Genomic DNA, 27,606 nt, shown 5'->3' with positions numbered 1-27,606 from the left:
TAAAATGAAAAGTTCAGTAGTTTCTGGTCATTGCTGCGACTGTGCGGAGCTTAGCTTTAGCTCGGCAGGGGGAGATAAAGGACACTTCAACTGAACACAACAATGAATATCCTCAACATTGGGACTCAGAAACATGTAATTTAAGCAGAGAAAGTTCATGAGTTCAACCGTGTGTGATCCCAAAGTAACTGCAGTGACTTTATTTTCTTACATGTCAGATACAAACTCAATATTTAGCATTGTTAAAGGAATAATAGAGCATTTTTTGCGTGCAATCCTAGTCTAATTTCCTCGTGGCGTGGAAAGCCAAGTAGTTCTTCCACATGTCATTCATTCCCTGCGTGCTACTGCACACCTGCAGCCTCGTTCCAAGGATAGTAGCACGTTTCTCTGGCTGCGCATGCGTGGTTGATATGCCTGTGTCTGTTTAGAGAGTTCCTTCAGTTACAGTACAAAAATTACACAGAGAAAGACTGTTCGAGCTCAGAAGAGACGGAACTCTGTGTAGTAGCGGGGGAGGTTTGATGGTAGGCGTGGTCTTGGAAACAACAGGAGGGTGGGGGGTGAGTGTGCTTGAGTTCTCAAATCGGCGAAAAATCCTCTATTATTCCTTTAAGTAGTAGACTTTATATTTGTTATTAAGACAGTAGCTGCTTTTACAAAAGAACATTTCATTACCCAGTTTTTTCCACTCACTAGTGAAATTCAGAATGTTGTGATGTCATCTGCAACCTCTATAAATCGGTCATCGAAACAATCGTTAGCTGCAGCCCTAAAGCTAACTAACTCAAGATCATTGTAACTCCAGTGGTTTTTCTCATTTCTCAGTCTTTTTCAACAGCTGACGTTCCCTTTGCAGCTCAAAGCCTCCGTCACCAATTGGACCAAGTCCAGTTTGAGCATTTGAATGCAGTCGGCCTCTTGGACCAGGCTTCCGAGATCGTCTGCGACCTGGGACTGAGAGATCGGCGCCCCCAGGAGGATGGCAAGGCAGGTGCGCCGCAGGTTTGAGTAACTGTACCTCTGCGAAAACCAATACATCTGTGGAAGACGCGCCAAAATCCAACCACTGTTCACAAAGTTCTCTGACGAAGCGCTGTCTGCGCATTTCCGCTTTTGAGGTTTTGCATCTGGACTTTCTTGCGTTTTCTCGTCGAAATCTAAAGTTTGGGTTGACACTTTTTCGCTTATGTCTTTGCAAATGTCTCTCTCGACGCGGTTCCATCCATACGCGAGTGACGAAACGCAAACGTCTTCCAACTCTTTTTGCAAATCGGCGACTAAAAACCGACAGGCACCGATCATCGCATTGCCGAGACGCGTTTCCTCCAATCGATCGTTTTCGCTCATCACGCCGTCAGCAAAACTGTCTAACATTTGACACTTGTCCGTTGCCGCGGCGTTGAAGCGACAGCCATGGAGGTAATGCAAAACGGGAGCTAGCATCGCGCTGCTAACTTCTTTAATGGGAATGGAGCCTTTGCTGGTCGCTTCGCCAAACCCCCCGTTCAGAAGAGCTTGGAAATACTCGCTGGAGGTCTGGTCCCCTGATACAGCATCGCGATTGGCCGATAACGTCTCGCCGTCATCCAATAGGAAGCTGAGGTCAAAGGCAGCAGCGCTATAGTGGCAGGACGGCGAGGAGAGGCGGGGTTTTTTGGTGGCAGGAGACGAGAGCGAGCAAACAGCGTTTGTGGAAGTGAAGCCGGTTCTGACGCAGGGTTTTGTGAGTGCAGAGAGGCATCCAGCCAGCAGGGGGAGGTAGAGCGCACGCAGAGGACACTGTGGAGACTCATCCTGAGGTGGAGTCGTTTGGTTTGAGTGTGTGTCGCCCCCTAGAGGCTGAAGAGCAAACTGCAGACCGCCGCTGCCCAACAGGAGCTTCTTCAACAGAGTCTTGTTACTGGAAGGAAACAAATGATAATAATAATAATTACAATACTAGCAAAAACTTTAGTAATAGTAATTTATTTTAGTCAACAGTAGTTACATTTGTAACTATGGTTCTATGAATAATTCAGTGCTCAAAGCGCCGCCTCTGAAATACAGTATTGAATTGGGTCACTTATTTAAAGGGGCCTTGCGTAAAAAATCGAAATGTCTGTAAATCTGTAACAAGTCCCAAAGTAAAAACATTATGATTTTTATTTATTTTAGGTAATACATTATTCAACAAGGATAGGACAGTTACATGTCAATCCTTGAAAAAGAGCTGAAGTCTTTGATAGTGATAGTCGTGAAGTGAACAGAATAACTATCGATGGGATGTCCATGTGTGTTTGGCGCTGTACCTGGTGAGCAGTGGCAGGCAGAGGGCGCTGTGGAGCCGGTCAGACTCTGATCCCGTCAGCAGGAGGTGGCTCAGGACTCCAGCTCCAAACGCTCCTTCACACTGGAGCTGGAGGTTGGTCAGGAGGCTCAGGCCTGGAGGAGCACAGGGTCAGGAGGCTTCACAGAGAACCTTCTAATTTTATTATTATTACTGAGAATATTTGATCCATTCCTTTTATCGGGTTGAAAATAAATACTTTGATGAGCCTGTGTTTAGGCCAATGTAATTTTAATAAACTTAAAAGTGTTACATAACGACAAAACCACAATATAAAGCATTTTGAATGATGTAAAACTGTGTTACCAGATGAACACACAGCGGTCAAACAGGTCAGTAACGCTGAGGCAGTAGATAATGATAGATAATCAACTAAAATTTTAATGTTTGACTAATTACTAGTATTACTTACTAAAGGACTAATGCTATGCATTATTTGTTTTCTAATCAACAAAATTTTAGAATAAATTAAGCTCTGCTGTTTGCACCGGACTAATTGAGTTTGGCTCCATCTTGGCTACAGACGGATTTACACGGGTTCATAATAGGGCTGAGCAAAATAGGTTTGTTTGACGTAACCCGACCGAACCGGTATAAAACTAACCGACTGAAAAAAAATGTCAGACTTTAAAAATAAATAAATAAGCCAAATTCTTTTATTTTTTCATCCCAAAAATCTTTCATCCCAAGGGACAAATAACACATTTCAAAACGCATATGCATCTTCATTTTCTGTCCTCCATATGCATCGGTATCAAAACAGAACAGACAAGAGGTAACCTATATCGCCTCTTACATGTTAGTTTGCCTCTCTCGACGCCCCTTACGTGGCCATTGGTCATGTCATTCTCCATCATGGTGTGGATTGATTTAAATTTGACTTACGCATTGCATTCTGGGAGCCCAGCAGCGTAATCACAACAAACATGGCGGGATAACGGCGTAAAAAGGGTCGCTTGAAGTATCTGACGTTTTCCGTCATTGACTGTTGAAGCCTGACCCCTGAGGATTACTCAGAGTAAAAAAATAGCAACATTTTGATCTTTTTTATTTGCCTTCAAAGTCAAAAAAATAAGAATTTACCTCCAGATTGACCCACTTGAAAAATGTTGGGTCGGGTTACAGCAAACAGACAATTTATTTTGGGGTAGCCTAACTGGAAAGTTGCCAAGAAGCACACAGTTGTACTGATAGTGATGAGACGGGAGAAATGCTCAGGACGAGTCTGGAGATGATTTATGGAGTTAAAAACAATAGGAGATTCTCAGAGCCACGTCACAGATGGAGAAAACATCACAGATGGAGGAGATTCAGAACAGAGAGTTTTTGACGCTCTGAGTGACAGAACTTTCTATCCAGGATTCCTCAAAGTAGTGTGAATGAAGCTGAATGTGCTCCAGGCATGTTTTTGATGAGGAACAATGTTAAAACAGGGTTAAAAGAGAAAAAAAGTCTGTTTGGCATGATATGTCAATTTTATGTCCTAAAATATGTATAAATGTCACAACTAAACTTTGGCAAAACAACTGAATATCCAAAATCCAAAACAAATAGAGCAGTGGTTATTTCTTACCGAGTTGCTGGACTTTGGCCTTCACTCGCGGGCTCTGCCTCTGCTCCTCTCGTTCTTCTCGCTCCTCTCGTTCTTCTCGTCTTCCACACAGGCGATACTGGATCATGGCGGCCGCTCCGCTCCGCACCATCGCCTGCAGACAGTTGGGGTTCTCGCTGAGCCGCAGTAAGAGCCTGAAACAGCGCGCGCTCGGGTCCGGGTGGCTCGTCAGGTACAGCAGCAGCCCCGACATCACCGTCGTGTTCACCAAAGCCGCACTTGGGTCCGGAACGTGCGAGAAACGTGACAACAGCAGCAGGATGGGCGACTCGGGCGTCCAGGGCTCCGGGTGGTACGGGTGGTACGACGCCGAGCGACACGCAGACGGTGGAGGCGTCTCGAGCGTGAACTTCAGAACCGACACTCGCTGTTTTCGACGATGTGGCGAGCCCAGTTTGAACTTAGATGGAGAGACAGGCGTTTTGGCAGAACCGGAAGCAGGTGAAGCGCTTGCCGAAGAGTTTTTAGGGGTGGAGTCAAGGTGTTTCGGTGTGGAGGAGGAGACAGGTGGAGGAGGAGGTTTGTGGCTGCAGGAGGGAGCAGGAGCAGCAGGAGCAGCTGTAGTTGTAGAAGCAGACGACAGGTGCAGCCCGCTCCAGTCTGACTCCGCGGTGGACGAGGAGTCGAGTAAATCACCTTCAGACGAGATGAGGCCTTCAGACAACAGCCAGGACCTGAAATAAAAGGGAAACTAAGTAAAACACGGGAGGAAACGATTCAAAGTGGTTGGGAATCAAACCCAGGACCTTCTTGCTGTGAATCACTACACCACTGTGAGCGGATGGGACCACTCAGGACAAGTCAACAAGTCCAACCGTTCAGCCAAACAGTTCAAATGGCGTCCACATTGCTAAACGTGGGTCTAAACACGACTTTTACCTGAGGCTGAGGAAGCTGGACGAGCACAGCGCTCCCTTCTTCTCTTCAGGAGCAGGAAAGTCAAAGAAGTCCATGCAGTCCTTTGGCACGTCAGCAGGGGGCAGGTATGAGCCTTCACAGAGACGCACCAGACGCACCACCAACACCGCCACCAGCCCCAGCTCCAGCAACCTCTCCATGGCAACCTCGTCAAACACAAAGTCCACACAGGCCCAGATTGCCAGCCTGAACGGAGCGCAAAGGGTAAAACATAATACTGTGTCAAAAATGTGTCAAAAGAGCTCATCGATGCTTTGTCAAGACCCACATAGCAAATAAATATGTTATTTTCAGGTCATAATGCATCCAACATTATCCAAAGCCAATGCATTACAAAAACAGGTTTAAACATGGCAAACAGGTTTTGCAGAGAAGTCAAAGTAATGAGGCATAACTGTTCCTGTTCACACGTCTCACAAACACACAAACAAGGAATGACTAAACCCGGCATCTTGGGCACAGAAACACAGGCTAAAATGAACAGAGGATCTAAACCCTGAGACCCGGACAGAGGATCTAAACCCTGAGACCCGGACAGAGGATCTAAACCTGAGACCCGGACAGAGGATCTAAACCCTGAGACCTGGACAGAGGATCTAAACCCTGAGACATGGGCCTGTACCTGGACAGAGGATCTAAATCCTGAGACCTGGGCCTGTACCTGGACAGAGGATCTAAATCCTGAGACCTGGGCCTGTACCTGGACAGAGGATCTAAACCCTGAGACCTGGACAGAGGATCTAAACCCTGAGACCTGGACAGAGGATCTAAACCCTGAGACCTGGATAGAGGATCTAAACCCTGAGACCTGGATAGAGGATCTAAACCCTGAGACCTGGACAGAGGATCTAAACCCTGAGACATGGGCCTGTACCTGGACAGAGGATGGTCCTGGTGCGATGCGATGAATCCCGTGAGCAGCTCCAGGCCTCCAGAGTCCTTCACTTTGGCTCTGTTCACCGCCTCTTTGCAGCAGAGACACAGCGCTTTGAGAAACACGCCCGACTTCAGCGCGTCCTTCTTCACCTCGTCGCAGAACCTCTGGATGACGCCCAGAGAGCCCACCAGGGGGCGCAGGCAGCCCTGAGCGCACACGTTAGCCAGAGTCTTCAGCGCCAGCTCCTCCATCTCCTTGTCCTCCTCCTCCTCTTCTTCTCCATTTGCCAGGGCCCCGAGCTGAGGCAGGATCCCGGAGCGAGCCACCTGCCGTGCACACTCAACGCCGCAGCCCCGTGTGAGCTCGTGGAGGGCGCGGAGGGCGGCACGGCGCAAGGCGGAGGGGAACTCGGGGGCGACGAGCGGCGCCAGAGACGAGAACGTGCCGTGAGAGAGTAGAGCCAAGCGATGGGACGAGGAGTCGCAGAGGTAAAGCAGAGCACGGGCGGCCGACTGTGCACATTCAAGACCAGGACTGGACTCCAGCAGAGGACTGGAGTGACAAGTGGACGAAGCAGAAGCAGAAGAAGCAGAAGAAGTAGTAGTAATAGTAGTAGTAGAAGTAGTGGTACTGTCGGGAGTAGCAGGAGAAGGAGGAGAGGACGGAGCAGTGGAAGCGCTGGAGGAAGAGTGAGGAGATGATGGAGAGAACGAAGAGGTTGACTGAGAGACACAGAGAAGCAGCAGAGGAACACCACCTGAAAACAAACAAACACAAACGTCAGATGCCCTCCCACTCTGTATTCATCTGAGTGAGTGTGTAAGCTGCTGGGTTCATGTACCTTTATGTGTGTCATTTATATTGTTTTATGTGTAGAGATTTATGAAGAGGAGGAATGATTTCTAAACTGGCAAAACTCTTATGCTGGTGATTCCTAGACAGAATATACCCATTATCTTTAATCACACCGTTATAATTAAACTACTATTAAAACATGTACAGAATTAAACACTCAAATGTAAGTGTTACAAACATCAGAGCGTTTGTGGAGTAATTTTCAGTGTTGACACATGAGGGCAGTGTCTGCAGAGTCAGTGACGCTAAACTGAAAACCAAAGTGGGTCTAGTTAGTGTCAGATGCCCTCCCTCTCTCACCGGCTGCGTGGATCAGGGCTGAACTCTCTGGATCCAGGGCCAGGTTCCCCAGAGCTCGAGCCGCTCTGTTCTGCACTGACACCAGCGCCACCTGCCTCTTCATGACGTCCACTGCAGCCAGGAAACAGAACAGTTTGGTCAGTTTGGTATTTGACTTTTTAGATAATGAGCATTGTTCATTTTAGTGTTTCACAGTCAACCCATTATTTCTATGGCACCATGAGACTTTTTAAAGACTTTCTAACCAAATAAAGGTGTAAATATGGCGACTGAAGCGCTCTAGATAGGAGATATTTGACATTTCTATCTAATAATCAACCGTCTGTGTTAAATGAATAATAGAGGATTTTTGGAGAGCAATCTGAGTTTCATTTCCTCGTGACGTGGACAGCCGAGTAGTTCTCCCACATGTCAATCATTCCCTGCGTCCTGCTGCACACCAGCAGCCTCGTTCCCAGGATAGCAGCACGTTTACCTGGCTGCACATGTGTGGTTGATATGCCGGTATGAGTTTAGCGAGTTCCTTCAGTTACAGTACAAAACTGAAGACAGAGAAAGACTGTGTTCGAGCTCAGAAGCGACGGAAATCTGTGGAGACGAGAGATGCGATCAGCCTACCATCCGGTTTGATGGTAGGCAGTCTGTTGGAAACAACAGGAGTGTCTTCCCATTTTTTGGACGGGGTATCTCGACGTGTGGACGGACATTTTCGAGGGCAAGGACGGTGTAATTTTTATTAATACATTTTAGAAAAGGGAAAATCATCATTAAATCGGGCCGGGAAGCGTTTGACGATAGTCCTCCGTGGTCCGCGCCATGACAGTTTACGGTTTACAAGTGAAAATTTGCATGCTGCGCGCTGGTCAGGAAAATGCCGAAGCTCCACGTTTGCCGAACCTCCATGGCCAAATACCATGTAAAATACGGCGCGATACGCCGCTTCTAAGTGGCAGAATGTGATCCGCACGGCCGAGAGGCGCAGGCGGCGCGAGAGTATGGAAAGTCAATATGATACGAGAGGCGTGTGGCCGCCGTTCTAGATTGCAGTGCGGGCGCCTCCACGTTAAAAGCGCCGCTTTATTTTGTAAAAGCGTTGAAAAAAGGTCGTGATACACATATTGGTTTTCCATAGCTTTCCCGCGAGAGAAAATTTTTTAAGCCCCGTTGGACGGGGTGTTTTCAAATCCTAGCTAAAAGCCTGGTGTGGGGGGGGTGAGAGTGCTTATGCGCACTTTAAAAAAAGGGACTAACAGTCTCTTGAGGTTTCAAATCGGCAAATCCTCTATTATTCCTATTATTAAGTCTATGTATGCGTTTTAGAGTGAACTTCATGATTATCAAAATACAACCACAATTATTTATTATAGTCAAGAAGTCATGACTAATCGATCACAAACCTTTAGAACAAGAAAATGACGGTCTTAATTGAACAGATTCCGATATTTAAATGGAAGTGAGTCCTGTTTGTGGAGAAGTGAGTGAGGAGTTCCACAGGGTTCTGTTTTAGGCCCATGATTATTTTGGTTCGGTTGTATATAAATTAAATTGACGAGGCCTCTGATGTGCTTAATCTTATCCTTGCTTTATTTGACTTTCTGTAGATTTCATTGCATCTTTCACAACAAAAGATTATAAAAAATAAGAACTTTACACCATAACGAAAGTAACAGTTCCATGAGTTCACTGACCTATAATGTTGATTCCATCCAGTTTGCAAACCTGCATCAGAAAACAGAACCATCGTTACAACAGCAGGAAACTACCATTTTAGTCCAAATAAATCAAAAGTCTTGCTCAGATATAGAGACAGATTTCCCATAAACAATATAGTCCAGCTATAAAAGGGGAAAAAAGAAAAAAGCGTCCAAAAGTGATTAGAGACCAAACGTCCCACAGTCAAAACTTATTCTCAGACTTTAACCATCATTGCCAAAAAATTTGCCAAGAATTTCAGAATAAAATATGTATCCAGGGCACACAATATTATGTATCCCATAAATAACTCAATTTAAGATAAGATAATCCTTTATTGTCCCACATGGGGAAATTTCATTGATGTAACGCAGGAAGGTACAGAAGAAAAGAACAGATCACTTATAGGAAGTTTGAAAAACACTCTCAGTAGAAGATCTCCTATAAACAAAAACTCCCATAGACAAAACCTCCAGTTTCCCAACAAGGGATGGAGGGGAAAAATAATAAAGATAAAAATAAATAATAAATAAATACCATTGCACGTGATCACGACAATAATTGCACATGAATGTGTCACGACCGCACATGGATTGCACATGAATTTCACAGTAATTGCACATGAATCACGACTAATTGCAAATATGACGGAATTGCACATGGTTAGGTCAGTATTGCGAGTGTTCAGGACTAACAGTGTTTGTTATAAGGGAGTGTCTGCAGTGCCACGGCGCGGCCGAAAAAGCCATGTTATTTTTGTGCTGGCCGCGCGCCGCGGCTCCTGAAACTGCGCCTCTATTTGACCGCGGTTCAGCGCCGTTTTAGACCGCGCCGGGTTAAGGTTAGGATTAGCCATGAGGCTATAAGGGAAATGCCGCGGTCCCTGAAACTGCGCGACAATTTGACCGCGCCGCGGCTCTCCAGCCACGGCCTTGTTATAAAGTCTGACAGCAGCAGGAAGGAAAGACCTGCGAAACCTTTCCTTCACACAGCGAGGGTGGATCAGTCTCTCACTGAAGCTGCTCTCCAGAGCGGACAGAGTGTCCTGCAGGGGGCGACACTCATGGTCCAGCATAGATGTGAATCCAGCCAGGACCCTTCTGTCCCCCACCTCCTGCACCGAGTCCAGAGCACAGCCCAGGACGAAGCTGGACTTCTTGATGACTTTGTCCAGCTTCTTCCTCTCCCTCTCTGTGATGCTGCTGCTCCAGCAGGCCACACCGTACAGGAGGGCTGATGCCACCACAGAGTCGTAGAAGGTCTTCAGGAGTGGCCCTGTCACTCCAAAAGACCCGAGTCTCCTCAGGAGGTAGAGCCGACTCTGGCTCTTCCTGTACAGTGCGTCTGTGTTATGAGTCCAGTCCAGTTTGTGGTTCAGATGAACACCCAGGTACTTGTATGAGTCACTCTCTCAATGTCCCGTCCCTGGATGTTCACTGGTGAAGGGGCAGTGGGGTGGTGTCTGTGGAAGTCCACCACCATCTCCTTGGTCTTCCCCGCGTTGATGAGGAGGTTGTTCCGCTGACACCAGTCCACAAAGTCCTGCGCCAGTCCTCTGTACTCCGCATCATCGTCGTCCGTGATGAGTCCGATGATGGCAGAGTCGTCAGAGAACTTCTGCAGGACACAGCTGTTCGTGTCGTGTCTGAAGTCTGCAGTGTAAAGGGTGAAGAGAAAGGGTGCGAGGACAGTGCCCTGGGGCGCCCCCGAGTGTCAGACACACAGTCCCGTGCTCTCACAAACTGGGGTCAGTCTGTGAGGTAGTCCAGGATCCACTCTTCCAGGTCATACTCCACACCAGCAGTCTCCAGCTTGTCCCTCAGGAGCAGCGGCTGATGGTGTTGAAGGCGCTGGAAAGATCGAAGAACAGGATCCTCACAGAGCTGCCAGGCTTTTCCAGGTGAGAGAGAGAGCGGTGCAGCAGGGAGATGACGGCGTCCTCCACTCCGATGCCAGGCCGGTATGTAAACTGCAGCGGGTCCATGGCTGAGCTCACGGTGGAGCGGAGGTGGTCCAGGACCAGCCGCTCCAGTGTCTTCATCAGGTGGGACGTGAGAGCCACCGGCCTGAAGCTGTTGAGGTCTTTGGCGCGCAGTGTCTTGGGCACAGATACCAGACAGGAGGTCTTCCAGACCTGTGGTACCACCCTCAGCTTCAGGCTCATGTTGAAGACATGCTCCATAACTCCACACAGTTCATCTGCGCAGGACTTAAGGAGCCTGGAGCTGATGCCGTAAGGTCCTGCTGCCTTCCTCACTTTAATCCTCTTCAGCTCACTCCTCACCTGTGCTGCTGTGACAGTGGTTGGCAGTATATATTATAAAGACTTAACTTTTTAAGCATAGAGATAAACCCTCCCAGTGTTCGTAAACAGAACGCAGGGTTCAGAGTAAGGATTTTCACTTGTATAGCGGCGCTGCTACACAATCCGCAATTTTTTTCAAATTTGTATAGCAATTTGATAATTGCATAGCAAAACACAAAAGTGACTAACAATCAATATTTTCCATTGATGTAACAATATTATTTATTTCAAATGTATTTGTAAATATTCTATTTTTAAAAAACTCTTAACAAATTAACTTCCACTAAACCGGCTGTTAGCCCCACAGCCTGGAGCTAAACGCAGCTATTCGGAGCTAAGTTGTAAGCTAAACTTTGCTATGTTATCGGGTTATTTTTCGGCGTGGGAAGGCGTGCTTTTATGAGCCGTGTTATCTCAAGTGAGCTAGCTAGCATCGCTAGCCGAGGGCAGATGTCCCAATATCTCCGCGTTTTGCATCTTAAATACACCGTTAACGTCACAATGTGAACTGTTATCTGTGAAGCGTGTTATTCCCATATTACTGTTAATCCTAATCCTTTTTTTCCCCTTTTCAGAATTGGCAAAGACACCCTGACTGACATGACCTGTCTCTACGTGAAGTCTGCTAAGGAGCGTGGTAAGTGTAAAACATTATTTTGGTGATTTTCATGTTTTAATGATTAGAGTATAATTAACCATAAGCAACATCTGTTTTTCAGGTGAGCCTGCAGTTGTACATCAAGCTTCAGATCACTGTGGAAACAGCTTCTCCAACACATCAGAAGCTGCAGGCCACGCACAGATCTCTACAACAGAATCTAATGTGCTGTCTTTCGGACCCTCACCGCCAGCAAGCAAAGACATCAGGATGCATTACAGCTTTGACTTTGCACAGCAGGTACTAATAATAGTGATAATGCAGAATAGCAATTATAGAGAGATATACGTCTTAATCAAATGTCATATGTATTATTCTAATCTCCTTTCTCTCTCTCTGTCTACTAGAGATACACTTTCCGTCCAACCCTCTGCAGCCGGGGCCAAGCTTCACTACACAATGGACATCTACTTCCTCATTGCTGGCCACACCAAATTCTCCCCTGATTGCGGCTTTGGACTTATGAAGCGAGCATACATGAAGACCAGGGTTGACACTTTGGAAGACATCGCTGAGGTTAGTTTATATTATTTGACTACTGTAATGTGTAAACATTAGCCTGGCAAAACTTCAGTGCTGCTCTCTGCTTAAGATGTGTTTCTTCTGTTCTCATTTTTTTTACATTGTCGCCCTTGTCATCAGGGAGTGGAAAACAGCTCTCCTGAGTCTCACCTCAATATCCCACAGCTTGTTGGAACGGCGGATAGCAAAGTGTTTGTCAAGAACTTTGACTGGCAGAAGCATCTGAGTCCCTTCTTCAGACGGCTTCCAAAGATCAAGAGTTATCATCACTTCAGGTATTTATATTGAAACTCTCACATTGTGTTAAAAACATAAATAGTTAATGAGTGTTATGTTAAATAGTTAGCCATTAAATTAAATGTCCTGTTATTTGTTTACAGCTTTGATGCCAAGAGCCGAGAGTCGCAGCACAGAAGAGTGCAATATACAATTGAACACACATTTTTGTATTGCAAACGCTGCGATACAAAAACGCGTTTTTCTGACGAATGCATCGCATTTGAGAGAAATTGCGTCACATTTTGCGATACGATACCGCTTATTCTGAACCCTGGAACGCCTGAATATTTATCATGTACATTTTCTTTCAATAGTGAAGAAAGTGTTGTTGTTGTACCGTACTTATCAGGCTGTACAGCGCTCCTGAATAAAAGCCAATAAAGTCAATAAACCGCATGTGCCCAAGTTGTAACATAAAATATTTATTTCCCTACTGTCCCCTCTGTCCTTGATTGCTCAGTGTGAGCCGATTTACCCGAGATATTTTAACAAACATGAGATTTCTACACAGAAATATGGTCCAGAGTATTGATGCACGGGTCAGATCTGGCCAAGAAAGTCTCATTTCATTGCAGCAGGTTTTAAACTGCAGACCGCCGTATGCGTATATCGTGTGTTTTCACGTTTTGCCTCATCTAGATTCACCTCCTCATTAGACTGATTTCTCCGTGAATATGAGTCGGACTGTAATAAAACACAGAGTTTTGAAGCTTAAAATACAGAGAACACTATCCGCTGTTCTCTTCTTCTACAGTGTGTCAAATACTTCCTACTAGAGTGCCCCCCGGTGGCCGTTAGCCAGTAGAATCTAAAAAATGACTGTTGTGATGATCGCAAGGTTCAAAGCGTGAGGGGAAAAAGTAGCAGCTTAAAGTCCGAAAAGACCAGTAATACAATAAGATTTGAGCTGTAGAGGATGAAATAAGCATTGTTCTCTTCTCACCTGAGCGCACGTCTCCCTCTCGGTGCAGCAGTTTCCCAGAATGCTCAGGCCCAGGTCCAGCGTCTTTCTGCCGCAGTCGGACTGTTTGAGCAGCTCCAGGAGGGGCCCGAGTCCTCCCTCACGCCGGAACCGCGAGATCGACGACCTACAGGAGCAGCACACGACAAAAGCACTCTCTGATGAGTAAATAGTGGGATAAACAAGATAAAGGTAGATACAACGATCACAGTAATATGGAAACGACTTTATGCCACGGATGCTTGACATGAGCAGCAACAAACACAAAATTAAAGTGTGTATTTGTGTCTCTGCACCGACCTGTGACCTTTGATGTGGTGCGTGCGTATGGCCACCAGGGCGCGCCACTGGGCCATCCTTGCGCGCTTGTCCAGGTCCATTTGACTTTTGTCTGACTTTGTGTGCAGTTTGGAGATGCACCAGGACAGACACAGCTCCGGGTCTTTGGAGGAAGACGTTTTGAGTTTGCGATCGCTTCCCGACACAGACGCCATTTTTTAAGCGTTTTAAATGTCTGAGGGGGAAAAGGACACGTTCAAATTAGCAATGAAAATGTATGGAAAAGTTTAAAGTCAGAATGTATAAATTCTCAGCAAAGATTCAAGATAATAAAATTCATTCAACTTGGATCAATTACGCTAAATTCACTGAATTTCAGTCTATGAATTTAATATTAAAAATACCGACATCAATTTTTTGTTTAGAATTTTTAAACTGAGAAAAACACAATAAAATCTGATGAAACGAATTATCTTCTATAAGAAAGTTAATGTTAATTTTTATTACAACTTGACAACATTTTGTAGTTAGTGAAAAAGTCAATATATCAAAACTGACGGTAAATTGTAAATGGGGTACTTTAATAAAAATAAATCATTTTAAAAAGTTCAAAAATTAACTGTTCAAAAAAAGTTAAATCTTGCTAAATTTGCCGTTATCGTTATGAACACATTGTAAACTAAGTAAGTTTAGTCGTTTTTTAAAGAATATTTTCGCACACAAATAGGACTACACACATACCAGCTGATGCCGCAGTGCCTCTTGGGAAATAGAGTTTCCTTTGCTTCCGTCCACTCCCGAATCGGGCCTACAGCCTGAAAAACACGGATATTCTTGTCCTAATGATTTTTCGCATATGAAAACCATCAGTGTGACATATTTTCGCTCCTAAATGTCGTTCTGAGTAACTGTTTTGTCAGTGTTGTGGCGGCACGGGCCGCAATCTTTGGTCAAACAAACTGAAATCGCGAAAGCTAGTAGTTAACGCCATCTTTAGCCAAACAACACACGGGGCCGACGGGGGCGGGAGCACGGGCTTGAAGGGCGGGGCGAGTGAGTACCGGCTGGGATTTGTAGTCCAATCCCAAGCAGCAGTAACGTAACGGATGCCTTAAAAAACTACAAACTCAGTGGCCATAGAGTAGCCTACTGTGCGCATTGTGGTTTATGGTTTATTTAACAGGTTAAATGTAGGACAAGTCACAAAGTAGAACACTGTATTCTCTTATAAATAGTTCACGAGTAAAAATGTACTATTAAACAATGTATGGATTTCAGTATAAAAATATCAAAGATTTAATAGGTTTATTTCGTTATGTTTTTAATCAGTAGACTTTATTTATGACCATTCAAACAAATGCTGGAATCTTTAACTACAAGATTGAGTGTAATAAAGAAATAGAGAAGTTAAAGTTCCATTGGATATCATTTCAGGCAACACTGTAATGCCCTTGAGAACCAAAATATGCCTTTAGCAGTTTTGCCTCTCCACAGAGCTGACTTGGCCTGGCCTGATGGAGGGCTCCTGCTTCTCTTTGATGTAGCTTGGCCTGGAACTTTCCACAGAAACGCATTAAATGAATCGATAACTTGGGAAATTCCACAGTTTGGCTTTAGCTCTGTTTAACTTTCCCAGGTGGTGCGAGCCAAGAGTTTGCATGTTCTCCACGTTTCTCTGGTGCTTTGGTTTCAAACTAGAGTGTGTCACGGCTAACCCAGACGGAGAAGGAGCTGAACACGAGCCTGAACACAGACTGAGAAGGAGCTGAACACGAGCCTGAACACAGACTGAGAAGGAGCTGAACACGAGCCTGAACACAGACTGAGAAGGAGCTGAACACGAGCCTGAACACAGACTGAGAAGGAGCTGAACACGAGCCTGAACACAGACTGAGAAGGAGCTGAACACGAGCCTGAACACAGACTGAGAAGGAGCTGAACACAGACTGAGAAGGAGCTGAACACGAGCCTGAACACAGACTGAGAAGGAGCTGAACACGAGCCTGAACACAGACTGAGAAGGAGCTGAACACGAGCCTGAACACAGACTGAGAAGGAGCTGAACACGAGCCTGAACACAGACTGAGAAGGAGCTGAACACGAGCCTGAACACAGACTGAGAAGGAGCTGAACACGAGCCTGAACACAGACTGAGAAGGAGCTGAACACAGACTGAGAAGGAGCTGAACACGAGCCTGAACACAGACTGAGAAGGAGCTGAACACGAGCCTGAACACAGACTGAGAAGGAGCTGAACACGAGCCTGAACACAGACTGAGAAGGAGCTGAACACGAGCCTGAACACAGACTGAGAAGGAGCTGAACACGAGCCTGAACACAGACTGAGAAGGAGCTGAACACGAGCCTGAACACAGACTGAGAAGGAGCTGAACACGAGCCTGAACACAGACTGAGAAGGAGCTGAACACGAGCCTGAACACAGACTGAGAAGGAGCTGAACACGAGCCTTAACACAGACTGAGAAGGAGCTGAACACGAGCCTGAACACAGACTGAGAAGGAGCTGAACACGAGCCTGAACACAGACTGAGAAGGAGCTGAACACGAGCCTGAACACAGACTGAGAAGGAGCTGAACACGAGCCTGAACACAGACTGAGAAGGAGCTGAACACGAGCCTGAACACAGACTGAGAAGGAGCTGAACACGAGCCTGAACACAGACTGAGAAGGAGCTGAACACGAGCCTTAACACAGACTGAGAAGGAGCTGAACACGAGCCTGAACACAGACTGAGAAGGAGCTGAACACGAGCCTGAACACAGACTGAGAAGGAGCTGAACACGAGCCTGAACACAGATTGAGAAGGAGCTGAACACGAGCCTGAACACAGACTGAGGAGCTGAACACGAGCCTGAACACAGACTGAGAAGGAGCTGAACACGAGCCTGAACACAGACTGAGAAGGAGCTGAACACGAGCCTGAACACAGACTGAGAAGGAGCTGAACACGAGCCTGAACACAGACTGAGAAGGAGCTGAACACGAGCCTGAACACAGACTGAGAAGGAGCTGAACACGAGCCTGAACACAGACTGAGAAGGAGCTGAACACGAGCCTGAACACAGAGCCTGAACACAGACTGAGAAGGAGCTGAACACGAGCCTGAACACAGACTGAGAAGGAGCTGAACACGAGCCTGAACACAGACTGAGAAGGAGCTGAACACGAGCCTGAACACAGACTGAGAAGGAGCTGAACACGAGCCTGAACACAGAGCCTGAACACAGACTGAGAAGGAGCTGAACACGAGCCTGAACACAGACTGAGAAGGAGCTGAACACGAGCCTGAACACAGACTGAGAAGGAGCTGAACACGAGCCTGAACACAGACTGAGGAGCTGAACACGAGCCTGAACACAGACTGAGAAGGAGCTGAACACGAGCCTGAACACAGACTGAGAAGGAGCTGAACACGAGCCTGAACACAGACTGAGAAGGAGCTGAACACGAGCCTGAACACAGACTGAGAAGGAGCTGAACACGAGCCTGAACACAGACTGAGAAGGAGCTGAACACGAGCCTGAACACAGACTGAGAAGGAGCTGAACACAGACTGAGAAGGAGCTGAACACGAGCCTGAACACAGACTGAGAAGGAGCTGAACACGAGCCTGAACACAGACTGAGAAGGAGCTGAACACGAGCCTGAACACAGACTGAGAAGGAGCTGAACACGAGCCTGAACACAGACTGAGAAGGAGCTGAACACGAGCCTGAACACAGACTGAGAAGGAGCTGAACACGAGCCTGAACACAGACTGAGAAGGAGCTGAACACAGACTGAGAAGGAGCTGAACACGAGCCTGAACACAGACTGAGAAGGAGCTGAACACGAGCCTGAACACAGACTGAGAAGGAGCTGAACACGAGCCTGAACACAGACTGAGAAGGAGCTGAACACGAGCCTGAACACAGACTGAGAAGGAGCTGAACACGAGCCTGAACACAGACTGAGAAGGAGCTGAACACGAGCCTGAACACAGACTGAGAAGGAGCTGAACACGAGCCTGAACACAGACTGAGAAGGAGCTGAACACGAGCCTGAACACAGACTGAGAAGGAGCTGAACACGAGCCTGAACACAGACTGAGAAGGAGCTGAACACGAGCCTTAACACAGACTGAGAAGGAGCTGAACACGAGCCTGAACACAGACTGAGAAGGAGCTGAACACGAGCCTGAACACAGACTGAGAAGGAGCTGAACACGAGCCTGAACACAGACTGAGAAGGAGCTGAACACGAGCCTGAACACAGACTGAGAAGGAGCTGAACACGAGCCTGAACACAGACTGAGAAGGAGCTGAACACGAGCCTGAACACAGACTGAGAAGGAGCTGAACACGAGCCTTAACACAGACTGAGAAGGAGCTGAACACGAGCCTGAACACAGACTGAGAAGGAGCTGAACACGAGCCTGAACACAGACTGAGAAGGAGCTGAACACGAGCCTGAACACAGATTGAGAAGGAGCTGAACACGAGCCTGAACACAGACTGAGGAGCTGAACACGAGCCTGAACACAGACTGAGAAGGAGCTGAACACGAGCCTGAACACAGACTGAGAAGGAGCTGAACACGAGCCTGAACACAGACTGAGAAGGAGCTGAACACGAGCCTGAACACAGACTGAGAAGGAGCTGAACACGAGCCTGAACACAGACTGAGAAGGAGCTGAACACGAGCCTGAACACAGACTGAGAAGGAGCTGAACACGAGCCTGAACACAGAGCCTGAACACAGACTGAGAAGGAGCTGAACACGAGCCTGAACACAGACTGAGAAGGAGCTGAACACGAGCCTGAACACAGACTGAGAAGGAGCTGAACATGAGCCTGAACACAGATTGAGGAGCTGAACATGAGCCTGAACACAGACTGAGAAGGAGCTGAACACGAGCCTGAACACAGACTGAGAAGGAGCTGAACACGAGCCTGAACACAGACTGAGAAGGAGCTGAACACGAGCCTGAACACAGACTGAGGAGCTGAACACGAGCCTGAACACAGACTGAGAAGGAGCTGAACACGAGCCTGAACACAGACTGAGAAGGAGCTGAACACGAGCCTGAACACAGACTGAGAAGGAGCTGAACACGAGCCTGAACACAGACTGAGAAGGAGCTGAACACGAGCCTGAACACAGACTGAGAAGGAGCTGAACACGAGCCTGAACACAGACTGAGAAGGAGCTGAACACGAGCCTGAACACAGACTGAGGAGCTGAACACGAGCCTGAACACAGACTGAGAAGGAGCTGAACACGAGCCTGAACACAGACTGAGGAGCTGAACACGAGCCTGAACACAGACTGAGAAGGAGCTGAACACGAGCCTGAACACAGACTGAGGAGCTGAACACGAGCCTGAACACAGACTGAGAAGGAGCTGAACACGAGCCTGAACACAGACTGAGAAGGAGCTGAACACGAGCCTGAACACAGACTGAGAAGGAGCTGAACACGAGCCTGAACACAGACTGAGGAGCTGAACACGAGCCTGAACACAGACTGAGAAGGAGCTGAACACGAGCCTGAACACAGACTGAGGAGCTGAACACGAGCCTGAACACAGACTGAGAAGGAGCTGAACACGAGCCTGAACACAGACTGAGGAGCTGAACACGAGCCTGAACACAGACTGAGAAGGAGCTGAACACGAGCCTGAACACAGACTGAGAAGGAGCTGAACACGAGCCTGAACACAGACTGAGAAGGAGCTGAACACGAGCCTGAACACAGATTGAGAAGGAGCTGAACACGACCATGAACACAGACTGAAGAGCTGAACACGAGCCTGAACACAGATGGTTCCATAGGCCAGAGGACGGCGGCTAAAATGAATATAGTTATGATACAGGTTTTGTTGTAACCGTGAGTGCATGGATGCGTTGATAGAAAAGTTTCTTCTTCCACAGCTGGAAGTCTGTATTAAACACCTAAACTAACCTTTACTTTGGCAACGTATTTGGCAGAAATAACTTTTTATTGCTCTGTACTTGTTCAGCCTCATTTCGAAAACACGTCCTCAGCTTTGATATTCCTGATCCACATCCGAGCGAACATAACGCGCTGATAAAAGGTTTCCAGCATCAGATGATTCAGCTTCAGTTTGACACATTGACCTGAAGTTCTGTCACATTTGAGCTGTGTGTTTTACCATGTTTAACACCCTTTAAACAGACACCTGTGAGCCACTTAGAACATGCTTAACACTGGATTTAACTGCATTTACTGGAGGTTTAACTGCACATTATGACACACACTTTGTAGGCTTTACTGGACAAACGCTCACCGAAATGCTGAATGTGTGAACTTACCCGAGCAGAACATGCAAATGACAAAGTAAAGGGGACACGACGTTTAAAAACAGTTTGCTTTAATGATAAATCTGTTACAAGAGCAACTTCCATTCAACATTTTCAATTTAGTCATTTATTAATTTTTTGCTTAAAGACATTTTCACTCATTGACCTTTTAAGTCCGTCCTAGATAAATAACAAAGGATACTCGATAATACTAACGACGAGCCAGTGTTTGTTTCCATGGTGACTTTGCTTGAGAATAACTCCTCGTGCAGCAGCGAGAGGGAAAATGAGAGGGAAAAGCGAGGTTCGATTAAGGTTTTGAAGGCGTAACGACGACGACGGGCTCTTCCGAAAGGACATCACGGCAAAAAAGATCGTTAACATAAAAACAGAACGTTTTTAAAAAAATCAACGTACAAATTGGCTTCATTAACTACACAAAACAAACCGGCCTCATAACGTGTATTACAATCAACAATTTGCGTTTGAATGCCTTGTGTTTTTGATTAGACGTTTTACAGCGTTTTTTCTTGGCATTTCACGTTATTTTACGCCTGAAATTCGTGCGGACGGCCACTAGAAGGCGCCGGGACCCCCGCTGCCGACGCGCAGATGAGCGGAGGAGAGCGAAATGGGCTACCAACAATAGCTTTCTGGCACTGCGCTTGATCGTTAACGGTGAAATGAGACTCACGATATTTTGAAGAAGCAGAACTGGGAACTTCGGCGCCACGTTTGAAAGACTCGAGCTGTAAAAGTGCTTCATGAGTCGTCGTAGTGTCGTCGTCTGCACCGAAGAGGAGCAAAGGATCGTGGTGCATGTAGCTCCAAACGAGTACTGCTTTTCAGGACGCGCGTAAAAGTACAGCACCAATAATACTCCGATACAAGTGGAAGTAGCTCGGTCTAATCATGACTTAAGTTGACGTACCGGAGTATTTGCTGTAGAAATTCGACTGCACTTCTTAAGAAACATTCTAAAAAAATGTCGGGGCTTAATTGTGATCAACTACTTCTAAAGACGAGATGTAACTAGTACTTTTACGTTTCCTGTTCAGTCCGTCTTGTATAAATTATGTACAAAATGAGATTAGAAAGTCATATTTGGTTATAAAAGGGAACGCCGGATAAAGGAATAGTTTGTAAATTTACTATTTCCAAATCGAAAGCGAAAATAAGCGACTCAAAAGCTGGTAAGACGTGTACATATTGTTAAGGGATGTGTGCAAATCCTCTGAAATATCCGCGCCAATCAAGTCTAAGGCTTTAAAAAACTGACAAAACGCCTGCGAAACTCACTCAAAACTACTTCGGAAATGTCGTGGAGGAGAAAGTATTACATTTGTGGAGTCGGAGTAACGAGTGTCGGCTGAAAACACAACGATAGGCTGCATTTTAAGTACTTTTACTGCCAAGTACACCTCTGACGACATCGTAAACGCGGCGATCAATGTCGCCGTTTCCGCTACGACGAGCGTTTTCTGGTGTAATTGGCGACGTGGCGATTCTGTGAAGACGCCGCACTTTAGTTCAGAGAAACGTTTGACATATTTAGTTTTGAGGATAAAAAAGGGGCGTGTTTCGTGACACGTTTTGCGCGGTTTGACGACGAATCGCAACATATCCAGAACAGGGTCAAAAACAGAGAGAAAAGGCCGTTTAGCGGAAGATTGCAGCTTTAAACCGAGGATAAATTGATTGTGAGACATTGTTTTAACGAGGCCAAACGTTGAACATCTTTCCTCAGATTCAGCTCCTTTATCCCACGGAAGAAAAAACCCCAAACAAAATGAAAAAAAACTTGACATTTTAACCAGCTTCAAACCCCGAAAAACGGGATACGTACCGAGAATTCTCCTGCAAATTTATTTCCGACATCAAATTCTGACCAAATAGAGCCGCAAAAACACTTGTGTCCTCAAACGTTACAACATTTTAATAGAACACAAAATAAAAACCTAAAATGTCACATCTTTCTCACAATTAAGCCAGCGAAATATTTTTAAAAAATGAATGATGATAACAGCAAGGCAGTCGACCTTACCGCAAATAAAGATGATTTCTTTTTTTCCCCATAGAACAAGGTACAACTGTTCACAAATTTAGAGCAATGCAATAAAAGTGCAAAACCAGAACAGAACGTTTGACATTTTCTCAGTGTAAATTACGTTTTTGACCAGCTTGATTTTCACCGCGCGACATCGTGGCAAACTTTCAAAATGGTTTAGTTTGTGTCAAATGCAAAGATCGTGTCGGCCGGCGTCTGTGCCGAGGTCAGCGATAAGCGAAGGGCAAAACTAAAAAAAACAAACCAAACAAAGACGGACAAAGGAAACGTCAGTCTGGCTTTCAAATGACCTGAACTCGGAAGAAGAATCTTGATTCGAGGAGTTTGTACGGATTGCGATTGGTCGAGCGTAACTCGGCGATCGATTACTCTTTCGATTAATCTCGCGGAGCCGTTGGAGGACGTCCCGGTGGAGAACATTTACGTTTGATTGTGACGTGACGCCGGCTCCGCCCTCTTCTCTGCTCAGTGTTTGGGTGTCGACCAGCCGGCCACTCGACAACTTATTAATGTACATATATATAAATGATTAGTTGGGATTAATCACATCTAATTGAGCGATATTTATGTTGAATTGTCTTCCATTACTGGGCTTTTCAGTGGACTCTTTCTCATCTCTTGTCCCGACACTGTGTTTCATAATTTTAATCCATATAAAACGTAATATTTTAAAGAAATTAGGCCAAAAAAACCAATATACTCATCGAAAAAGTACAATTACACTTGATTCTACATAACGCTTACAGACACCTGGGGCCGGGTCGGTGACGTGGTCGTTCTAGGGCATATTAGAGTAAGGCAGGGTTTTCGTGGGGCTGCAGTTCCGATTTGACGCATGTGGAGGGAGGAGCCGTATCGGAAAAAAACGGCTGATATGGCAATGGTGGTTTTGGAAAAGGTGCAAAAACTGTTCTACAATTGAAAGGGTTAAAAAATGAGGCGTGGCACGTGATAGTTCTGCACTTTCGTGGTTCATTTTATGGCCCTTTTCACGTTCTGTGCGGCACTTGGACCTCGACGTTTGCACGCGCGTTCTGCTCGTTCAAGAGAAAACGACCAGATTGCGAGGCGTCGACGTCACGGAAACGAGATCACCAGTCCCATTTTTAAATTTCTGTTTTTACGTCTTTCTGTTGTGATTTTTATTTGATTATTATCTTTATTTTTTTTTACCGTGGTCCAGATAAATCCTCTCGTTTGCAGCCGGCTTCAGTCTGATTAATACACAAATAAATAAGCACAAATCGCAAACGGGAACGGCTCAAATCAAGATTCGTTTTCTAAATTCGCGTCACAGTAATTTGAAAGTAAATCCTTTAAATTTGCAGTGTAAATGTTTCCTTCTGGTCCTGTTCGAGTTCCAGGTCTGGTCTGGGTCCACAGTCAAGGGGTCTGGAGTCCTGTTACGGTCCTGGTCCTGGTCTCGTTGCAGGGAGAGGGGGGGCGCGTCCTCTGGAGTCTGGTTACGGTCCTGGTCTCACTGCACGGCCTGCTCGTTGGCGGTGCTGCCCGAGTCCTGGGGCTTCATGACGTCGGGCAGCTCTGGAGGAGTCGAGAATGATTCGACTCTGAGCGTCTCAAACGAATCCTCTGAAAAACACAAAGTCGGGAAACGTGAGGAGTTTACAAATTTAGATTAAAGGACAAATATAAATCCGTGTTGTTTCCAGCCTATAAACATGTACCTCAAGTTTGGCATCTCATGTTTTAGAACTAAAATAATTATCTAATTAAAATTGTTGTGTTTCCCACAGCACTATCTGAGTTTTGGCACCATCTAGTGGCTGCAGAGGGAAATACACAGGTCAATAACTGGATAACAACTGGAGAGCTTTCCCTGAAAACCTAGAAATGTGATTAGACAGAAGAAATGCACAGGACGAGAGGATTTATTCACCTTCGCTCCTGAAGGCCAGTCCCACGGTGGCTGGGGCCTGGGGTCGAGCCGTTTGGTTTGTGAAGCCACAGTTTCCCAAAGTCTGAGAGTCGTTCAGCAAAACATCGTCCTGAAAAAGACCAGACTCGCATCAAAAACACAAAACACAAAAAGACAAGGCCACAAAAAAGAGAACACAGCAGAGTTCTAATATCATCATTTTGGACCCTTTTTCAGACCTGCTTTAGTCCCATTTAAATCCAGGTTTAGTCCCAGTAAAGTCCTGATTTACACTTGATTTTGTCTTAAGTCATGTTTCAACTGGTCCTGGAGCGCTTTTGTACAGTACTTTAATGGTTACGGGGGCAGAGTCTGCAACCGACATCAACCAAATAGAACAATGTTTTCTTCATAAATCTAATCTTAATCCTCCTGAATGATACTTTTTAATCCTGAGGCCGATCTGAGTGATTCATAAAAAGATGTTTAGTAATTCCAAGTCTGTGTGTGTGAGGGGCGTGGCTAAAGCTAGCGTGCACAGGAACAGTTTTGCCTCATTTCTTTGACTTCTCTGCATGTGAGGGGCGTGGCTAAAGCCTCTACGTTTGAACCTCTCTTTATGTCACACTTTGGCTTTGGATCATGTCAGACGCATTATGACCTGGAAATATCAGATTGTGGCTCTTGACAAAGCGAGTGCCGTGCGGGCCATAAACAGGAAACAGCTGTTGCTAACGTGCTTTGTGTTGCGAAGGCTCGACATAAAAATTTGCACCAGTGGAAATACAGCGCTTTAGCACGAGATCAAGTCAGAGTTTGATGAAAAATGATTATTTTGTGTTTCTTTTTGCCGTCTTGTCTGTGATCTCTCTTGTCCAATCATCTGGCTGTGGTGTGAAGCTGCTCCTCCTGATCTTAAGTCCACCTGGAGCCCAAGAGCCAGACCGCTTTGGGAGCTAGAACCTCTCAGGGGCCACTTTGGATCCAAGAAAAAGGACCAGAGACATAAGACTGAGACACACTTTAGGACTGAACCAAAGAGAACCAGTGGAAACATGGCTTTAGTTTAGTCCTAGTCTTCAAACCGGGTTCAGTCTCACCTTATAGAGCCTCTGGTCCTCCGGCGCCCTCTTCAGGATGCCCTCCACGATGCGTTTGAGTTCATAGACGGTGGTGGACTCTTTGGCGTCTGTAAAAATGGTCGTCTTGTGACGTCGGATCATTAGAAACACATCCTGAAAAAGAGCAACAGGGTCAATGTAATTATTTGATTAAGCGTTTGATTAAGTTCAGAAAACAATCTTAAAACTTAAAAGTCTCAACTGTAAACGACTCCGGTCGTAACAGGTTAGCCCTTTATCAGCGTTTGTATTTATCGCCAAGTTTAGCTTTGATTTAGTCTCAATTTTGATGTGGTGAATGTGAAAACAGCTTCAGTGACTTTTGAAGATTAGTTTAATAACAGTTGCTAAAGTGTCAGTGGCTTTTAAAGAACCTTAATGTTATCTCTTCTGGAAATGTCATGAACACATGACAGTGGCCCTTCACAGTCTGAACAAGCTGATCAATATAGTGTATGAAAAAGTATACTTGCTTGTTGAATTAACATAAATATTTAGAACTTTTTACTCAGTTCTTTGTTGAAGCAATAAGTGACATAAAATTACCCCTAAAAATGATTCAAATGGGAACTGTCTGTTACCATAGTCTCCGTATGAAACACCGACTCTTACAGTGGACACGCCGCACCTGGAGCACTAAAGTCTGGCGTTATTGCTTGTTTTTGATCCCGGTTCTTCCACTCTGCACCGCGTATATTCGGGATTCCTCCGCCACAGCCCGTGTCTGCTGCAGTGGGCTTTAAACATATTGCGACAGCTGCGGCTAACACAGCTTTAGCCACGTTTAGCAGCTAGCTTAGCCTGTATTTACACACGTTTTCACCGATATAAAACAATATTAAACACATGGCAGACATTCACCATAGACCCGGCTACCTCCGAAGTCCATACATTGTATTTTAAGATAATTTAAGTCGTTGGTCTGATCAGATTACATCATTAGCCGCTACTACTACACAACTTTAGCTTAGCATGTTAGCTCCTCCTCGCTAACATGATAAAACTCGCCATATTAAAACAGTGATTCTACTTATTAACTACATTATTTAATTGTTCACCCGTTCGTCCGACAAATGTCATCTTGTTTTTTGTGATTTATTCCTGCCTTAAGAGTTTAATCGCGATCGTAACAGTTAGCTCCACATGCTAGCCCGGCTAGCCTGCGTTAGCCAAACAAAGACTTGTAGCGTAAGTGTCGGTTTTAGATGTAAAGTTTGTGGTTTTCCTCGCCCGTTGCGTGGCTCTAGGTGTAGTGGGACATCGCAGGAGGGGAAGAGCACTGGTTATCGGTGAATGTGGTGGAAATGGCGTGTTTCGTGGCCGTACTCACCATGATGTTGGGTTTGTGTTTGGGGAAAAAGCGACAAAAGCCGAAGTAGCACAGAGGCGCAGTGCACAGAGCGGCCTGAGGGGGGCGCTGTTTACACGAGCAGAACGGTTCACATGAAAACCAAAAAAATCTGATCACAATCATCTGATCTGGAGGTATCGGATTATTGAAAAGTCGTGTAAACAGTTCCATCTGATGCGAGTTAGTCCAATTTATTCCTGATAGTTCACACGGTGCAGGTTTTGACCGAGAAAATGGTGCAATCAATGACTCAATCTACTGTTGAAAAAAAAAAAGTATATTATTTTAAAATGAATTGTATTTTTAAAACACCAGCGTTCCTTTGTGCTGTACTCACAAATCGTATTTAATTATTGTATTATCTGATCATTCCTTTGTCACTAGCCTGTAACTGTACACAGTGTTATTTTTATTATCTTGAGTGTTGGTCACACCCAAGCCCCCGGAAGCCAAGATGGCCGCCATTGAAACCTATGGAGCTGCTCATTGGCGCATGGTTCCAAAAAAGTTTTTTAGTTCCGCATTGTTGTTGTTGTTGTTGTTGTTGTTTTATGGCGGTTGGCATCCAAGTGTTGCATTACCGCCAGACTTTATTCCTCAGACTTTGTCGTAGTCCCTTAGTTCCGCATTACTTCCTGAACAGTGGTATATCTCCTCCCACTTTTGTGACGTCATCGCCGTGAGGCTTTGGCGTCGGGAGCGCGCACGTCACAGCAGCGCGACAGACTGAGAACAGTCAACACCGACTTTTGGAATAATTCGGCTTGAAATAGTCTGTTTACGTAACGTATAATGATGAATTGTTATATCCATCTATAAATATACATGTATCATGTTGTAAAGCTCTGATATTTAAGAGAATTTTAAAGAAGTGTTAAGATAAAAAGTCTGGTTTAATGACAATGAATTACATTTAGAGGTGGAATAACGTCCTCATCATTTTCTGTAGTTTTTGGTTTGGGTATTTATTTTGTTAACTTTTCAGTTATTTATTTACATAATATAATTTGGCCAATATGCATTTTTTTTAATAAGATGAGAAGAAATATAAAATATAATCATCGATTCTGTTACATAATTGAGTTAAGCAGTATTTAATTATATTCAGTTTCCTTTTGTGTCTTTTTTATCATGTCAATCTTTAATAAATACGAAACACATTTGTTTATTAATGTATTTAATACGAATAATGAACATGAATGAACTTGTTCAATAAATGTAAATCTGATTATAACTACAAATGATAAATTGATTTTAGCCAGTTTTAGTTGAGTTTTAAA

General features: G+C 45.4%; 2 protein-coding genes across 2 annotated transcripts; both read right to left on the bottom strand.

Annotated features, from left to right (window-relative positions):
• Window positions 1-185: 185 nt before the first annotated feature.
• Window positions 186-14,609, bottom strand: LOC140358080 (armadillo repeat-containing protein 5-like). Its single transcript, XM_072442730.1, has 10 exons — window positions 14,329-14,609; window positions 13,609-13,822; window positions 13,291-13,435; window positions 8,580-8,610; window positions 6,892-7,002; window positions 5,734-6,493; window positions 4,821-5,045; window positions 3,903-4,615; window positions 2,292-2,424; window positions 186-1,903 (listed from the first exon to the last, which is right to left on the bottom strand). The coding sequence occupies exons 2-10, from the start codon at window positions 13,800-13,802 to the stop codon at window positions 835-837; spliced, it is 3,381 nt and encodes a 1,126-aa protein (XP_072298831.1). The 5' UTR covers window positions 13,803-13,822; window positions 14,329-14,609; the 3' UTR covers window positions 186-834.
• A 5,355-nt stretch (window positions 14,610-19,964) lies between these two features.
• On the bottom strand, window positions 19,965-26,401 carry elob (elongin B). The gene is made up of 4 exons (XM_072442752.1): window positions 26,306-26,401; window positions 24,955-25,089; window positions 23,876-23,984; window positions 19,965-23,568 (listed from the first exon to the last, which is right to left on the bottom strand). The coding sequence occupies exons 1-4, from the start codon at window positions 26,306-26,308 to the stop codon at window positions 23,456-23,458; spliced, it is 360 nt and encodes a 119-aa protein (XP_072298853.1). The 5' UTR covers window positions 26,309-26,401; the 3' UTR covers window positions 19,965-23,455.
• Window positions 26,402-27,606: the final 1,205 nt, after the last annotated feature.

Source organism: Eucyclogobius newberryi, unplaced genomic scaffold, assembly GCF_026437365.1.
Source record: "Eucyclogobius newberryi isolate DKJ021-1_F unplaced genomic scaffold, fEucNew1.0.hap1 SCAF_13, whole genome shotgun sequence".
Lineage (NCBI taxonomy): Eukaryota > Metazoa > Chordata > Actinopteri > Gobiiformes > Gobiidae > Eucyclogobius > Eucyclogobius newberryi.
Note: the sequence above shows the minus strand (reverse complement) of the source record. Positions and strands in the feature narration are given on the sequence as shown.

Coding starts and splice junctions, on each gene's coding strand:
- LOC140358080 (XM_072442730.1), bottom strand. CDS start 13,802: ATGGCGTCTGTGTCGGGAAGCGATCGCAAACTCAAAACGTCTTCCTCC. Junction 7,003..8,579: donor GGATGGAATCAACATTATAG/GTCAGTGAACTC, acceptor TCCTGGCTGCAG/TGGACGTCATGAAGAGGCAG. Junction 5,046..5,733: donor CAGGACCATCCTCTGTCCAG/GTACAGGCCCAT, acceptor CGCTCCGTTCAG/GCTGGCAATCTGGGCCTGTG.
- elob (XM_072442752.1), bottom strand. Junction 23,985..24,954: donor AGGACCAGAGGCTCTATAAG/GTGAGACTGAAC, acceptor GGTCTTTTTCAG/GACGATGTTTTGCTGAACGA. Junction 23,569..23,875: donor ACTGGCCTTCAGGAGCGAAG/GTGAATAAATCC, acceptor TGTGTTTTTCAG/AGGATTCGTTTGAGACGCTC.